The following is an 18,171-nucleotide window of genomic DNA, read 5'->3' on the forward strand; positions in this document are numbered from 1 at the left end:
ACTGAGATGTCCATGTATACAACCTTCCAGTCAATTTTAATTACATACAAAATAGAAATGAATTAAATATATAAAAATTAAGCATAAATATTGGCCTATCTTTTGATGAAATATAATGCTTTATGATAGTAGCATATAGTTAATATTATTCACTTTTGTTCCCAAAATGTCTCCATATAAACAACATTTATATACTTCAAAACCCAGATTCACCAAGGAAAGCATCTTCCAAATCTTATTGCTGTAAGCTTATTTTCCTGGACTGTTATTATACATAATAAGAGACTTGATTTGACAGCTCCTGTAACAGCATATTATACATTTTAAATTGAATGTGCTTTTTAACTTAAACTCTTGTGATGGCAAAACCATTTTCCTCAAAGCTGATTGGCTAAGCATGTCTACAACAGAGTTTAAATGTAACCTTGTTATGCCAAGTTTTCTGACAAGGAGGAAACTTTTCATATTGAGCTTATTTGGTACTGAACATGATATCTGCATGAAGAATTTTTGTTTTATTATTAAGAAATAAATATATCTTTCTCCTTGAGATATCCCTGTCTTCAGAAATTTATAGTCATTTCCACTATAGACCATTAAGTATAAATCTCAAAGACAGGCTAACAAAATTCAAGTAAAGTTATTTTTTATGTATTGCAGCTTCTAACTGGCATTGGGTGAGTATTAGAGATTATCAACAGCAATTATACAGTGCCAATTAGTGAATTTAATTAATAGATGTTGATTGGTTTCCTTATTGCCTTCCTTGATTTGGGTTGTGTATAATCATTGTTTGCAGACTAATCTTCTGATAAAACTTTAAACACCTTTATTTATTTGGTGTATTTGTTTTTCTTATAAGTTCTCTTCCAACCTACTCAGACCTCCTTTACTACTGTATTTTTGTGCATTTCCCCATTGAGATGTCTAGTTTTGTCAACAATGTACTAGAAGTATCTCAAAACACAGTGCCTGTGTCATTTTTCTCTCTGATTTAGCTTTCATCTTTGTTTTAAAGCCACAGAAGATGAGCTTGATCTTGAAGACCCGCTAATAAGGGTATGATTGAATAAAATAATGAACATGACGTGCTGCCTTAGAGCTGAAACTTTGCTATTTATTTATCTTCTATATTTGAGGGTTTTTTTCTCATGCTAAATCTGTATTTTTCTTAAAGGCTTATGAAAATTTTGCTGAAAAAATGTTGCTGCTTCAGTGTAGACATGAAGCCTCTTTTCCTCAGCTAGATACCTTGGTGAGTATTTTGATTTATTTTTCCCAGTATATACAAGCTCTTAAACTAGCTATTGAGAGAAGTACACTTGAGAGAACAAAGCAGTGTTTAAATATGTCAGAAGAACCAGACAGTACCTGCGTTCTCAGATGGAATGGATGAACTTAACACAGTCATTGTACTTTGTGGCAATCATGATGAGTGTTATTTTGAATTCAAAAAAATTATTCATTGCAGACTTTTGTCCAATCATGGACTTTTAGAGAAGTGAAGGGAAGGTATCTTGAGAGTCATCTAACATAATACATTAATTTTACAAAAAAGAAAATGAGTGGCATTTTATATTTGCAAAACAAAGGCCACATCACTCTAGATGTGAAGGTGCCTTGCTGATAAGAAGTGTGCAGCATTATCAAGAACCACTGTGACTGCTACTAGAGAGATGATTTGGCAAGAAATTAAACATCCAAAAATGCCTCCAAAATCTTGAGCCATAATTTTAGAAACATCTAGAAAAGAAAGCTTTCATCGGTATTCTCTTTATTAGCTTCCTTGTAATGTTGTAGCCTAAAGACACTAGTTTTAGCTGTTATTTTTAATTCTCCATGATGTTATAATTCTGAAAATCTCTAATTAGTATTAAAGGCATTTGCATTTTACTTCTTCTCTTTTTAAATTACACTTTCCCAATGTCTCTGATATATGATCACACCTACAGCTTAGGAAAAAGTTAATTATAAAAATGCAAAACTGTCCTTTAATCATATTGCTCCTATAGGAAGCAAACACAAGGGTAGGCATAGGCTCAAATAACTTCTGGAAGCATTTCACATCCAGAAAAAGAAAGAGCAAAAGAAATGAACAACTACTAGGTGCCTACATGTTGATTACTATGCTGGAAACTGGGTTGTATCTGATATATCATGAAAATGAATCATTCTGATTTAAGCCCTTATTTTCCTCTATTTTATAAGCAAATAGAAAGTTTCCTTAACACATTCCCTGAGTAAATGCTTCAGAATAAACCTTGTTCAAAGAGTAAATACAAGTCTGAATTTTATAAGAATATAATTAACTAGAGTGGGATAAATGAAATCCATAAAAACAATCTCCAAACTTCATACATAAGTCTACTGTTTCAATCCTTTCCTCTGTGTGCTTAAACAAAGTAACAAAGAGATTTACTTTTTTGCTTATTTCTTCTTAATTTCCTGGCCAGCCCTTGAGCAGAAGTGACACTTTAAAGGAAAAATAAATAATAATAAAAACAATAGAAAAAACAAGAAATAATAGGATTCTGGAATATTCCAATTTATTTAATTAACCTTTATATAATGCAATATTGTCTATAACATCTTAGAGCGTAGCAACAAGTTTTGACTTTGGAATGTGTTCCCACTGAAACTGAAATTATTGTGTACAATGAATGTAGTTGGACAATACTTGGACTTTCTAAAGCAACCTGGCAACTAGAAAACCAAATCCATCAATATTCCTATTCTGGGAGTAACCTCCTAATTTCTACTTTCCACATTCTAGTGCTATGAACTCTCTCTCCCTCTCTCTTTCTCTTTCTGTCTCTTCACACCCACCTCTCCACCTCCCACCCCCATCTCACTTTTATCTTTCCTCTTTAATCTGACCCTTTAGACAGCTTGAAAAATACCAGGTACTCACATGTTCTCACTCATAAGTAGACCCTGAACATTTACTAAAATACTATAAGAAAGGTATTGGTGGTAGCAGGACACTGTCAGGGGAGGGAGGGGGGAACATAACATCAATAAAGGTACCTGATCTCAAACCACACGAAGTGGGGACCAAAGAGAGGCCCAATCTTTACCTGTACGGTGATCACTTGTATACTTAATCCTGAATTGTACCCCGCATCTTTAAATAAAAATAAATAATTTTAAGAAAATACCAGGCACTTACTATCTAATAGTTTATTTTAAATAATTTAAAATAGCAACAGAGGCCCCATCTATCTCTATACTCTCCTTGACAGACAAGAGGGCCCTATGTGTAGTTATTTCACAGTCCAAAAATAAAATTCAGGTTTGTATTTCAGGCACCAAATGGAAAAATGGAGATTCTCCTGATCTTTCTGGGGCTGCTTGGTAATTCCATTGCTATGCCGGTAAGTATTTTTTTAATGTGAGGCTTTTTCTTTATGTCCTATTGTTACATCACTTGAGGACCATTGTAGAGTTTATTTCCACTGATTCTTTGCACCTGTCACTGATATTCTCTCACTTCCAGATGCACATGCCCCGAATGCCTGGATTTAGCAGCAAAAGTGAGGAGGTATGTACATTCAATCTCAAGGGAGAAGTTTTCCAGAGTCTTATCTTAGAAGTTCATTTTTAAAAAGGAGATTATTGGAAAATTTTCTAATGTGTAAAACTTTTAATGAAAGAGATAAAGAGAGGGAGAGTTGAAAATCTTAAACTCTCAAATCAGGGCAAAATAATAACTTCCCCAGCATCATTCTACCTATGTGCTTCAATATTCCTTTTTAAAGTAAATATGGGCTTTGTTAAAATCTAGTTGATGGGGTAGATGCAGTGGCTCATGCCTATAATCCCAGCACTTTGGGAGGCCAAAGTGAGAGGTTTACCTAAGCTCACGGGTTCAAGACCACCCTGGGCAATTTGGCGAGAACTCATCTCAACAATAAATTTAAAAATGAGCTGGATGTATGGCGTAAACCTGTAGTTCCAGTTACTTGGAAGGCTGAGGCAGAAGGATCGCCTGAGCACAGCAAGTCAAGACTGCAGTGGCCATGAGCGTGCCAATGCGCTCCAACCTAGGTGACAGAGTGAGAGGCCAACTAAAAACAAACAAAAAAATCTAGTTGGTGTCAGCATCTTTGCTAAGTTTGTTAGCTAGCAGAGGGAGCTGTTTGTAACAAGGTTGTTAGAAGGGTACAGGCTTAAAAATATAAATATCTTTTACATGACTCATACTTGGGATCATTAACCAAATTCAATTCACGTCGGAAAGAAGATTCATCTTGTCATATAATTATCACATTCTCAGATTTTGAACTCTAAAAGAATAGAACACAACATTCAAAAACTTCAGAATAGACTACATTTTTATTTCCTATTATTCTCTGTTGATGCTTCTCAAAATAGCATTCTGATTTAAAAATTAAAATTGTCTAGTAGTGCCTTTAATTGTATATTTACTTTAAACTCATGCATAAATAGTAAAATATATTATAACTGTTGTGCCTTAAAGTCAGAAATTTCACTTATCTCTTACGATTTGTGGATAAATTGAAAAAAATGTTCACTTTCTGTCACATTAATGAATTTCTCTGGTCACAGATGATGCGGTACGGTCAATTCAACTTTATGAACTCCCCTCATGTAAGTTCCTCTTTATGTTATTTCTGATGTGTTCTTATGTATAATACAGATAATTTATGTATAGTCCAGATAAGATTTGTCTTAGCTTACAGAGACACCAATCCACAGGTTTTGATTACAGTATAATCATTGTAAGAGTTTCATGGGAGAAAAATCATTTCCCCTGTCCCCTCAGATCAAATTTTCTCCTTATACATTAGTGTTGTTCTTTCGTGTAAATCAAAATGAGTATTAACTACAAGTTTTCTTTATATCTGAGAAAATTTGATTCTGGGAAAATACCAGACAAAATTTTACAAATCATGACAGCAAAAATAGCATAGTAAATACCGATGGGGTATAAATTTTTATTTGGACTAGCCTGAGAGATAACACTAAAATACTGAAGTAAGCTTTTATGTTATTTAAATAAATGTGGGTTATTCTTTTCACCTAATTCTCAGAACAAACTATTAACGAATCAAATATCAATTGAATCTTTTGGCATAATTTTTCTGACAGAATTATATGATAGCAAAATTATACTACACATTGATTTTATCTACCATGGCATGATCATGAGGGCTGTTGGGGGTGTAGGAATCAAAGATTTCATTCATTTTTAAAATTATTTTCATTCAAGTCATTCTTTTTCAAAATCCCTTGTCTAAAATCATCATTGTTGGCTGGGCTCGGTGGCTCAGCCTATAATCCCAGCGCTTTGGGAGGCCAAGGTGAGTGGATTGCCTGAGCCCACGGGTTCGAGACCTCATCTCTACAATAAATAAAAAAATCAGCCAGGCATGGTAGCGCATGCCTGTAATTCTGGCTACTTGGAAGGTTGAGGCGGAAGGATCACTGGAGCCCAACAGGTCGAGGCTGCGGTGGCCGGGAATGGCCACTGCACTCCAGTCTGGGCGATGGAGTGAGACTCCAACTCCAAAAAATAAAAATAAAATAAAATAAAATCATCATTGTTGTCAGCTTTCTCTTCCTCAACTTTTGATTGGCCCAACTTTTTCTTTACTTTATTTTAAAGATGTAGGCTACAATTCAGTATTAGGTACATAAGTGGTCATCGTACCGGACCAACTCTTTCAAACCCTTATTCTTAATTCTAGTGACTTTGCCTGTGATTTGAAATTTTTGCCACCTCAATGTCATAAAACCCTGCACCTTAATGCAAGATTAGTAATTTTGTCTTCCATGAATCTGCATATCATGCATATATCATCCAACAGACAGCAAGGAACTAATTAATAAAGACTGTAAACCAGGAGGGAAATGTTTGAATGAGAACTAATGTTGTAAGACTGATAATTCATAAATTATCATATGTTCATAAATTAGCATTTTATAAGTTATCATAAATCCATAATTATCATTTTCAGATTGTAACTACCTTTTCTTCCCTGACCAACCTTGTACTTGTGGGGATTCTGGTAATGAAAATGGAATTAATTAGAATCCACTTGCAACCAAGAAGTATATATACCATATAAGTGTGGTTACACAGACTGAATCTGTATTCTGTCTTTTCTCTTATTTCTTTTTTCACTTGTTGTTTTTGCTTGACAGACTCACTCACTTCCTTCATCTAATTTTTGCTTTTTCTCCTCTTTATTCAGTCTTATAATAATTCACATGACTTCTGGATTTGATATGAAATCTTCTGTAAACTAACTTGTACAACACTTCTTACTTGAGTCAGGGTTTCAGAGTTAGAAAATCATCAGTCAAATTCTTAAACTGAAGTTCTCATCTAATTCTGTCTTTTAATTTGTTGGGTTGTTTGGCTTTCCAGAAGACTGAAGTGCATTTCTGTAAGAAAATATGTAAAGTAATTCAAGCTAAAGACCATGAAGCTTCCATTGTCGAGTCAAGTCCCATTTTTAAACTCCTTGACTGAGTCTTAGGGGCTAACACTGGAGGATGTGGGAAAGCCTGAATCTCAGTCCTGGTGTGATTTCATGGTTATTTGCTACTCTTTCAGTTGGCACACCTGAACCCCATGTATGGAAACGTCCCTCAACAGTTCCCACAGTACCAGATGCCCATGTGGCCTCAGCCACCACCCAACACTTGGCACCTGCAGAAACCCTTAGGACCCAAACGTCAGAACAAGACAGATCCAACCCAGGAGACTCAGAAACCCAACCAGACTCCACCAAAAAAGCCACCACAAAAGAGGCCTTTGAAGCAGCCACCACGTGCCCCACCTGAGCCCAAAGAAGAAACTCAGCCGCCTCAGGTAAGACTTGCCCAGAAAAAATTCCAAATCGGAATCATAAATGGCCTCAGAGGGCCATGCCACCCCCACATACACACTCCTCAATACAGGTACTGTTATGCAGCAATGCAATCTTTTGTCTTGACATTGACCCAAAACTTTGTGGCAAGTCAATTTCAGCCTTGTTTGGTTAAAACCCAAATACTGTTGTCTTTAAAAGCTCCTTTTAAAATACAGAGGCAAATACACAGTGTAATAACATGAGCACTAATAATATAAGTACTAATCTAAGAGACAAGAAACAAAGGTTCAAGTTCCATCCCCAGCCCTCATTAGGTGCTTGATCTTGAACACGTTATTTCACCTTTCTAGATTCCAGTTTTCCCATGAATGAACTAAATGGTTTCTAAGTCTCATCCAGATCTATGCTTTCATTCTCTAAAATATTGCACAGAAATTAACATTGCTTCCAGCACTTCGGGATGACATAAATAAAGTCCTGCCGTAAGGCAAGAAGATGTGCAAACGGTTTCTCAGGATCTCATCCAGTGTGGAGCTTCCAAAATACTGGCTTTTAGTCAGTTAGCACTTATTATCAGACACTATTACAGGTATAGGGAATACAAAATTGAATAAAAACAGATACTCCTGGATTTGTATCCTGGTTTCAGTCATTCACTAGCTATGAGATTTGGGGCAAGTGACTTAATTTTTCTGAACTTTATATTCTTAAGTAAATGGTAGTAGTACATTTACTAGTACTACTAGTAGTAGTACTAACTACTAGTACTAGTAGTTATGTAAGGATGAAATGAGTTTAACAGTATAAAATGCTCAGCACAGGGCCTGGAACATACTGTACAATAACACTAGTTGTTATTATCATTGTCATCTTTGTCCAAAAAACAAAAAAATTAATGCCAAAAACTATCTAGACCCCAAGTTTCCATTGTATTTAGCTAGTTTGTTTTATTTTTTATTTATTCTTCTCAATTCCACATCATTCTGATTCTTTCTCGCTAGGCGTTCCCACCATTCAACAATGGGCTATTTCCCTATCAACAACCACCATGGCAAATTCCACAGGTGAGAATTTTTTTTTCTCTCTGCTAAAAGTAAAAATGATATTAGAATGCTGTATTTTAAATAAATGTAAATTCATACACTCTAATGAAATGCCATATACCAATCAGTAGAGAATATGGAGCAAAATCATCACATCAGTAATCATGTAGGAAAAAAATAAAGAATTTTTTAAACGAATTTTATACTTAGACAAATTGGTGACATGAACACAGATTAAACTACCAAACAGATACTAATAACTTAGTTAATAAATTAATTTTAGGCCGGGCTCGGTGGCTCAGCCTGTAATCCCGCGCTTTGGGAGACTGAGGTGAGTGAATTGACTGAGCCCGCGGGTTCGAGACCAGCCTGAGCAACTTGGCGAGACCTCATCTCTACAATAAAAAAAAAAAAAAAAAATTAGCCAGACGTGGTAGCGCGCGCCTGTAGTTCTAGCTACTTGGAAGGCTGAGGCGGAAGGATCGCCAGAGCCCAGCAGGTCCGAGGCTGCGGTGGCCAGGAGCGGCCACTGCACTCCAGTCTGGGCGATTGAGTGAAACTCCAAATCAAAACAAATAAAAATAAATTTAAAAATAAATTAATTTTAAAAGATTGTGCTACTTAATTACTATTTCCCCACTTGCCTAAAGATTAGAAACACAGATTATCCTCATTCGATGTGACAGGGAAATTGTGACAAAATGGAATTTGAAAACTAAGTGAGATGTGATTAGACTAAGGATTTCCATCATATCTTATTGCTTCTATTGTAAAGAATCTTGCAAAATATTATTTGCAAGAATCCTCAAAGAATCTTTTAAAGCTTAAATTTATTAAAATTAATTAATAAATTATTATTAAATAATAAAATTATTAAAATAAAACAATTGCATCATGGGCTTTAAAAATATCAATGGTAAAATAAACTTTTTGAACTAAAGAACTATTAGCAGTTCCTTTTGAACAAACAAAGCAACAAGAAGTATTTTATCACTGTTCCTTTAGCTATGGCTCTAGATTTTTCTTGTCTACAACTCTACAACCAAGAAGGCTTTTTATCAGCTAAAAACAATTCATTTTACTGAGTAAGAATTTTCTTTCTCCTTAAGAGAGTGGCTTCCTTTTATTGGTCATGCTAAACTAAGGATACTAAGACAGTACCAGGCAAAGCTTTAAAAAGCAGACAAACATGATTCTCCTGCAGAAGTAACAATTGATCTCACCTACATAGAGCTTCTTGAAAGTCTTCAGGAACTGAACTACTTTTCTAAACCTTTCTACTATGTAGCAATTCCTGAGCAGAAATTCAGCCTCCAATTTTGATTAGAAAGTTAACCTTGGTCAAATAAAAATATCAGACCAGGCACAGTGGCTCACGCCTGTAATCCTAGCACTTTGGGAAGCCAAGGAGGGAAGACCATTTGAGCTCAGGAGTTCAAGACCAGTCTCGGCAACATAGTGACACCTCGTTTCTTCAAAAAATAGAACATTAGCAAGGAGTAGCATTACGCACTGATACTCCCAGCTACTCAGGAGGCTGAGGCAGAAGGCTCACCTAAGCCTGGAAGACTGAGGTTGCAGTGAGCCATGATGGTGCCACTGCACTCTAGCCTTAGCAACAGAATGAGACTCCCAACTCAAAAAATTAATTAATTAATTAATTAAGAATTCAGAGTAATAATCCAAGAAGCATTGTCATTCTATGACCCTAAACATGAAGCAGACACACTAAAAATAACATCACTGCTTAATCTCTATTATTAAATGTTCTAATATGAATGTTTGGATCCTAATAGCAGTCAGGTGTGTGTGTGTGTGTGTGTGTGTGTGTGTGTGTGTGTGTGTGTGTGTGTGTGTGTGGTGTTTGTGGGAGATTGTGAAGTCGGTGTTTTTGAATGTTGGAGGTGGTACACTGGAGTGAGTGTTAGGAGATGTAGTCATCCAGAGTATTTTAAGTAGGATAATCTAGGTTCCAGCTGAAGCCTTTGTATTTACCAGTATTTACTATAGGATCATAACACAATAGCTAGACGGTGAAAGCTAAAAGCTCACAGTACTAGCACCCAATCACTGACTTCAGCTATTTTTAGACATATGAGTCTTACAAATGACAGCATAGAAAATGTTTTTCTCTTGTGTTCATTGTGTTTTTCACTTTTCAGAGGATGCCTCCACCAGGTTATGGACGCCCGCCAGTCAGCAACGAAGAAGGAGGGGTAAGTACAAGTAATGTCCTGAGAAGGGTATTAAGTGCTCATCTAACTCCCTCACTGCACAAATGAATTGGGGCTCAATTACTATTCAGTTTCAACTACTGAGTTAGAGGATAAACTGGATGTGGAAACCAAGTTTTCTGATGACTGTCCAATGCCTTTTTTACTATACCACACTAGGAGTCATCAAATGTATGTCACAGCGTGGCACACCCTTAAGATATTCTAGCACTAATGTCATCAAAAAAAGTCGTTTTAGTGACTATGGCATAATACCTTAGCCCTGGAGCTTACTTCTTCTTTTTCCCTAAATATGTGATATGTTCTCAGTGAAATGTGGAAACCCAATAGCTTGACTAAGAGAGTGAGGGGTGAGTTGTTCTTAAAATAATAACATTGAAGATTACTGTGTCAGTAATGGTATAAGCTGCTCTCAAAGATGTCATTGTGAAATAATCCCAAAAATGATTCAGATAAACCTAGAAACTGGCACTTCAAATTTTTATAAGCATAACATTAGAATACAGACACCTTAATGCCTATGGCAACTTCCTGGGTCATTCTGCTTCTATTGTATGTTATGCTGAGGGGTTGCAAGGGTTTTTTTCTCTTCTTTTTTTATTTTTTTATTTTTTTAAGGTGTGGGGTACAACTGAGGTTTAGGTACATAAGTGGTCATCATGCAGGTACTGTTTGGGTACCCTTATTGATGTTATATGCCCTCCCTCCCTCCTCTGGCAGTGTCCTACTACTGCCAATCCCTTTCTTATAGTATTATAATACACGTTCAGGGTCCACTTATGAGTGAGTACACGTAGTACTCAGTTCTTTGTTTCTGTGATAGATCACTGAGTATGATAGACTCTAAATCCATCCAAGTTGCTGCAAAGTCCATAATTTTGTTTGTCTTTAAGGCTGCATAATATTCCATCGTGTATATGTACATTTTTTTTTTATCCAGTTTTCTTTTGATGGGCAGCACGGTTGATTCCATGGTTTTGCTACTGTGAATAATGCTGCAATAAACATAAGTGCACAGGTATCTTTTTTATAGAGTGCCTTGAGTTCCCCCGGGTATATTCCCAGTAGGGGGATTGCAGGGTCATATGGAAGGTCAATTTTTAAATCTTTTAGAAATCACCACAGTTTTCCTCAGAGTTTGTACTAGTTTACATTCCTACCAACAGAGTAGAAGCATTTGGAGTTTCGAGTTTATCCAGTAAAGGAGAGCTTTAAAAACATATTTAAAGAGGAAAGTAGCAGAATTTTCGTATACCTGCCCCACCCCACTCTGATGGCAGTAGAGAGGCAAGATTAAAGTAAGATTTCATACAGAGCAATCAGAAAGAAAACTATTGAAGCCGCTCAGGGGTACTGGGAATGAAGTAAGAAGGACAAGGGTGAAAATTAAAATCGACAGGTGTGGTTATTAATTGTCTGGGGAAGTAAGAAAGAGCAGAACTATATCAAGAGTGGTGAACGTTGTTTAAATATAGAATATCAGAGAAGGAAACTTGGGGAGAAATGAGCCCAGTTCTGGCTGCATTCGGTGGGAGTTACCCCTGAAATCTTTACTAAAGCCATCCCGCTGTCTCAAGCTTGGGAGAGAGTATCAGGGACCAGAGTTTTGCTTTGAGGAGTCATTAGCATGTATTCATGTTGAAAGTGTTGGCATGCAATTGATTGCTTAAGGCAGGAGTGTAAAGTGAAAGCAGAAGAATGAGAAGTATTAAGGATGGACTCCTGACCAAAAAAGCAATAACTCAGATTTAGTAGCAGGCCCAGAAAGAGAAAGTTAAGAAGCAGTGGTCAGAGAGAGCGAACCAGAGGAAGTGCAGTCATGAAAGCCAAGCAGGAATCAAATTTCAAGAAAATAAAGCCAGTGGTGTTAAAAGAAATATGTGGCAGATACGCTGTTCCTGTTACACTAAAATCATTTCAAGTAACACCATGGTGGGAAACAAAGAGAACTTACTGATTTCCATCCTCTCCCCTACAGAATCCTTACTTTGGATATTTTGGATATCATGGCTTTGGGGGTCGCCCTCCTTATTATTCAGAAGAGATGTTTGAACAAGATTTTGAAAAACCCAAAGAAGAAGATCCCCCTAAAAAAGAGAGTCCAGGCACAGAACCCACAGCTAACTCAACGGTTACAGAGACAAATTCTACCCAACCAAATACCAGAGGGAGTCAGGCCGGAAATGACACCAGCCCAACAGGAAACGCTGGGAGCAACCCTACAGTTCAAAATGGGGTCATCCCACCCCCTACAGTCAATGCTTCAGGTCAAGGAGTGCCAGGAAGTCAGATCCCATGGAGACCAAGTCAGCCAAATATTCGTGAAAATTATCCAAATCCTAACGTAAGAAGATTTCCTTCAGGAAGACCGTGGTATCCCACTGGTACTGTCACAGGGCACAGACAGAATGGACCTTTTTATAGAACTCAACAAGTTCAAAGGGGTCCTAGGTGGAACTCCTATGCTTGGGAAAATAAACAAGCAGCTCGTCCAGGAAATCCAACTTATCACAGAGCTTACCCTTCCACTTCAAGAGGTAATTACCCCAATTATGCAAGAAATCTAGCACATTCCAGAAGAAAGCCTCAGGGGCCAAATAAACACCCTATGGGAACCAGTGCTGCCCCACTGAGTCCCAAACCTGGTACCGTTGACCGCAATGAGAAAACACAAACTCCAAGGGAGAAGCCACTGGGTCAAAAAGAAAGAGTAGTCATTCCTACAAAGATTCCAACTGGCCCCTGGAGAAACTCACAGCATTATGAAGTTAATAAATCAAATTATAAACCGCCTCCCCCTGAAAGTAACACACGAGTCCCAAATTTTAATTCTATTGATCAACGTGAAAATTCCTATTACCCGAGAGAAGATTCTAGAAGAATCCCAAATTCTGATGGACCAACTCAGAGCCAGAATTTGCCCAAAGGGATTGTTTTAGAGCCAAGAAGAATCCCATATGGATCAGAAACTAATCAGCCAGAATTAAAGCCCAGCACCTATCAGCCTGTATACCTTGAGGAAATCCCTTCTCCTGCAAGAGAACATTTTCCTACTGGAAGAAATACTTGGACACACCAAGAAACCCCTCCACCTTTTAAGGAAGATCCCAGAAGACGGGAAGAACATTTACCTCATCCTTCCCATGGCTCTAGAGGAAATGTTTTCTACCCTGAATATACCCCCTATGATCCCAGGGAAAATTCACCATACCTTAGAAGTAATACATGGGATGAGAGAGATGATTCTCCCAATACCATGAGGCAACAAGAAAATCCACTGTACCCCATAAATATTCCAGACCAGAAAGAGACAGTCCCTTATAATGAAGAGGACCCAGTTGATCCAATTGGAGATGAATCTTTTCCAGGACGAAATAGATGGGGTGAGGAGTTGAGATTTAAAGGAGGCCCAACAGCCAGGTACTATGAAGGTGAGCAATATACCTCAAATCAACCAAAGGAGTATCTTCCCTATGCCTTAGATAATCCAACAAAACCCAGGGAAGATTTTCCTTATAGTGAATTCTCCCCCTGGAACCCAGATGAGAATTTTCTATCATATAATACAGCTCCTACCATGTCACCACCTATTGAGAGCAGGGGCTATTATATGAATAATGCCGTTGGAAAAGAAGAAAGCACTCTATTTCCCTCATCGAACTCCTGGGACCATAGGATTCAAGTCCAAAGGCAAAGAGAAAGAAGGCCATATTTTAACAGAAATTTCTGGGATCAAGGAACGTATTTACAAAAAACCCCTGTTAGTCCACCAGACCGGAAGGAGAATCAGCCCTATTTCAGTAACTACCCAGCTGGACTTCAGAAAAATCCAACCTGGCATGACGGTGAGAATTTGAACTATGGTGTGCAAATTACCAGGTTAAATTCACCAGAGAGAGAACGTTTGGCCTATCCAGACATAATTCGTCAAAGTTACCCATCAGGTCAAAAAGAAGCACATTTATTTCACCTAAGCCAGAGAAGACCCTGCTGTTCTGGTGGCTCCCCAGGGCCCAAGGACAATCCACTGGCTCTACAAGACTACACTCCATCCTATGGCCTTGGGGAGAACCAAGATACCAGTCCTCTGTATACAGAAGATAGTCACACCCAGCATGCAAGACATATCATCTCTCCAACAAGCATCATACCTGGGCAAAGAAACAGCTCAGAGAAGAGACTGCCGGGGGAAAGCCAAAGCCCAAGTCCTTTTAGAGACGATGTGTCCACTCTGAGGAGGAACACACCATGTTCTATAAAGAATCAACTGGGCCAAAGGGGAATTATGCCCTTTCCTGAAGCCGGTTCCCTTCAATCAAAGAATACACCTTGTCTCAAAAGCGATCTTGGAGGAGATGGGAATAATGTTCTGGAACAAATTTTTGAAGACAACCAGCTCAACGAAAGAGCTGTTGACCTTACTCCTGAGCAGCTTGTTATTGGTGCACTTGACGAAGGCCCCAATCCGGAAGGCATCCAAAGCGAAGTTCAAGGAGATGAGAATGAAAGGCAGCAGCAAAGACCATCTAGCATTCTGCAGTTACCATGCTTTAGCTCTGAATTAGCAAAGCATCACTCTTCTGGCCCTGGAACTCCATCTAGCAACGGGAGGCAAGACCCATTTGATGGGGATCCAGCTATGCCTACTGAAAATCCTAAAACACTGGTTGAGTTAGCTACTAGGGAACAATTTCAGAGTATAAATGTAGACCCACATAATGCAGGTGAGCACAGTCCATTTGAATCCCTTCAAAGAGGGACCAATCCACAAGACCAGGTACAAGACTGCTTACTACTTCAGACCTAGGGAGAATCTCAACCAAGCATTCTTGGGGGAAGGAAAATAACCGACACTCTGTACTAATGGTTCTCACATGTTTTCCCCAAGACCCAATTAAGTATCTGACCCTCTCAGTGAGCCTTAAGTTTTTCCCTGTCCCAGAAATAGAAGTAGTGGCCCAGGTGAAGCTGGTCAGTTCAGGCCTCAGATCCAGCATTGTCATAAATTAATGCAGACCTTTAAAAAGCAGGAAGACCATGACCATCCCTGCTCCAAAACTTGGAAGCCACTTGTCTGGGTTAGTTTCCTTTTCCTTGATTACTTCCTTTTTCTCTCAAAATTCTGTAGTTGCAAAATTATCTATTTTTGAAAGGCAGATGAACTTTCCATTTTTACATATGAAAATCTACACGTCAGTATAGTCCTGACGCACTGCACATTTTTTTTCTTGTGTCGGTCTTGGCAGTTCCTTTTTTTCTACTCTGTATTCCCTTTGGACATTTTTTCCTTCTACTGCCACTCTCATTACCTTTATCATTTCCTTTCTTTTTTCTTTTTTTCTGACTCAATCACTCTATATTTAGCTATCTATTTTTCTTCATTTCTCTCTCTCTCACTATCACGTTACATACTAAGTTAGCTGTTTTTAACCATGACTAGCCTTTTCTTTATGTCTATCTCCTCGACTGTGTCTTCCTCTCTTCCCACCTTTCTCTTCTGTTTCTTGTGTATCAAGTATATACTTGTCTTTTTTTCTCTTTTTTTGGTTTTCTTTTTTTGAGTTGGAGTCTCACTCTGTTGCCCTGGCTGGAGGGCAGTGGCACGCTCATGGCCACTGCAGCCTCGACCTGCTGGGTTCAGGCAATCCTTCCACCTCAGCCTTCCAAGTAGCTGGAACTACAGGCATGCACCACCACACCCAGTTAATTTTTATTTATTTATTTATTGTAGAGATGAGGTCTCGCCAAGTTGCCCAGGCTGATCTCGAGCCCATGAGCTCAAGCAATTCTCTCACCTCAGCCTCCCAAAATGCTGGGATTATAGGCATGAGCCACCGCACCTGGCCTAGTGTATCACTTGTAAACGAATCCCTCTCTTCTCTGACTCCTTTCTTTCAGTTTATTTTTTTCCCTGCTATACCACTTTCAAGTCTTAAGACTGTGGGCACTCTCCCCTTTCTATATCAACTCTCTAAACTCTAGCCTAATGAATTACCATCATTATAGAATATATTTCAGAAATAGTAGACTTCTGTCTACTACCTTCTTTTGTTTTTAATTGTCTTATGGTCTCTACCAGGTAAGCACAGCTCACTTAAACACATTCAAGGAGAAGGGGAGACAGGCTAGTTACCCAGAGCTAGCATCCTAGGGAAAGGGCTTAAGAAAGTAGGGAATAAAGAAGAAACTTAAGAAAGGAGGGAAAACTGAAGAAACTGCCACTCTGGGGCCGAACATCTAGAAAAAAAGACTAGAACTTGCCATACTCCACTGCTAACTCATAATCTGCAGGATCTGGAGAGGACATTTTGGGAACCACTGTCTTAAACAAATAAAATACTCAATGTTTAGGATTGTTTTAGCTCAGTATAAGTGATTCTACCAGTGTGTGCTACTATTAACCTATGTATTTTTCATCTCCATGTAGAATTATTCACAGACACACCTTCTTTGTATCTTGGGACTAAATAGTGTAAATTATTTTGTAAAGTAGATATTTCTATGTTGCCTTGCTTAGAATACATCTGGGTTTATTTTTCTTATTATTAATGGCATTTTGCCTATTATCTGCCTAGAAGGAAAAACTTCTCAGAATTACTTTAAAACGTACCTTCTAACTTTAAGGAATTTCTTCAGAGAAATTCTCAGGGGCAGATTTTATAAGAAGAGCTCAAAAACTTGGGGAAATACAATGATGAAAACTTCCTGAGAAAAATAATCTCACCCTTGAATCTTCTAAAGTACCTAGCACAGTGTCTTGCACATAGGAGGCACCCAATAAATATTGATTGATTTTTGGAATGACTCCAAACACTTCCATGAGACACTGAAGTCTGCTTTTCCTGCAGGTGAACTGTCTAGGATGCTACATAAGCCACCATACTCTGTAGCTTATCTACTCAGTAACATTTGCGTGATAGAATTTCAGCAAAAGAAGGGATCTTAGAGCTAGATTATCTAGGCCATCCACTAGTTGCTTGGATTTCCTCCCCCCGTCCAGTTTTATATTTTAATCACACATTATTAACTTATTCTGTATAAAACAGCCATGGAAGATTTAACCTCTCAAAATAAAACTATATGATTGTTTCACTGTTTTTTCCAAATGATTTTTTTTTAATCTCACTGTGAGTACAGTTCATTGCAAAATATTCACTCACTTTATAGTTTACCAAAATAGATGGGCCTTATCATTTGTTTTGGCAGACATCTGGATCTATGAGGCACTTCTGCTTAAATTGTCATCTGAGACTTATGCAATATAAAATGTAAAAAGTGCAATGTGACCCAAAAAATCTGTTGAATTTGACAACATACAGTCCAAAGAATGGGAAATGTCCCTGTAGAAACTGACTCTTGATCTCATCAGCACAGACATGCTTTTGCAAGCCTGGACACCAGACTTGAGCGCCTTACAGTAAAGAAAGTAATTCTCAGCCGGGCTCGGTGGCTCAGCCTGTAATCCCGCGCCTTGGGAGGCTGAGGTGAGTGGATTGCCTGAGCCCACGGGTTCGAGACCAGTCTGAGCAACTTGGCGAGACCTCATCTCTACAATAAATCAAATTAGCCAGGCGTGGTAGCGCATGCGTGTAGTTCCAGCTACTTGGAAGGCTGAGGCGGAAGGATCGCCAGAGCCCAGCAGGTTGAGGCTGCGGTGGCCAGGAGTGGCCACTGCACTCCAGTCTGGGAGACTGAGTGAGACTCCAACTCAAAAAAAAAACCAAAAAAGTAAAAAAAAAAAAAAAGAAAGAAAGAAAGTAATTCTCCTGTGCTCTAAAGTTAAGGTGCATGCAGTGGAGATGGGGGGCTCTGAAAGTGAGACCCCTTGTCTCCAGTATCCTCATCCCACCGCTGCCACCCCACTTCTATGGCGAGTTCCTACATCTAGTGGTCATTACCTGCTGATTTCAATATAGCTAGCTATAGCCTATGATGGTCTTAGTTGGTAAAGTAAATAAGGAAGAAGAAAATAACATATGTGGATTTTAAACAAGAGATAATCTGACAAGGCTGACACACATCTGCTTTAGAAGCACAAACAACCTTCTCTAA

General features: G+C 38.3%; 1 protein-coding gene across 1 annotated transcript; it reads left to right on the plus strand.

Moving 5' to 3' along the window:
• The first annotated feature begins 1,148 nt into the window (after positions 1–1,148).
• Positions 1,149–14,967, plus strand: ENAM (enamelin). The gene is made up of 8 exons (XM_008063209.1): positions 1,149–1,255; positions 3,306–3,374; positions 3,497–3,541; positions 4,570–4,611; positions 6,584–6,841; positions 7,844–7,906; positions 10,048–10,101; positions 12,098–14,967. Exons 1-8 carry the CDS (start codon positions 1,202–1,204, stop codon positions 14,924–14,926), a joined length of 3,414 nt encoding a protein of 1,137 aa, XP_008061400.1. The 5' UTR covers positions 1,149–1,201; the 3' UTR covers positions 14,927–14,967.
• Positions 14,968–18,171: the final 3,204 nt, after the last annotated feature.

This window comes from Carlito syrichta, unplaced genomic scaffold (genome assembly GCF_000164805.1).
Source record: "Carlito syrichta isolate Samal-C Ts95f unplaced genomic scaffold, Tarsius_syrichta-2.0.1 Scaffold306677, whole genome shotgun sequence".
NCBI classification, from domain to species: domain Eukaryota; kingdom Metazoa; phylum Chordata; class Mammalia; order Primates; family Tarsiidae; genus Carlito; species Carlito syrichta.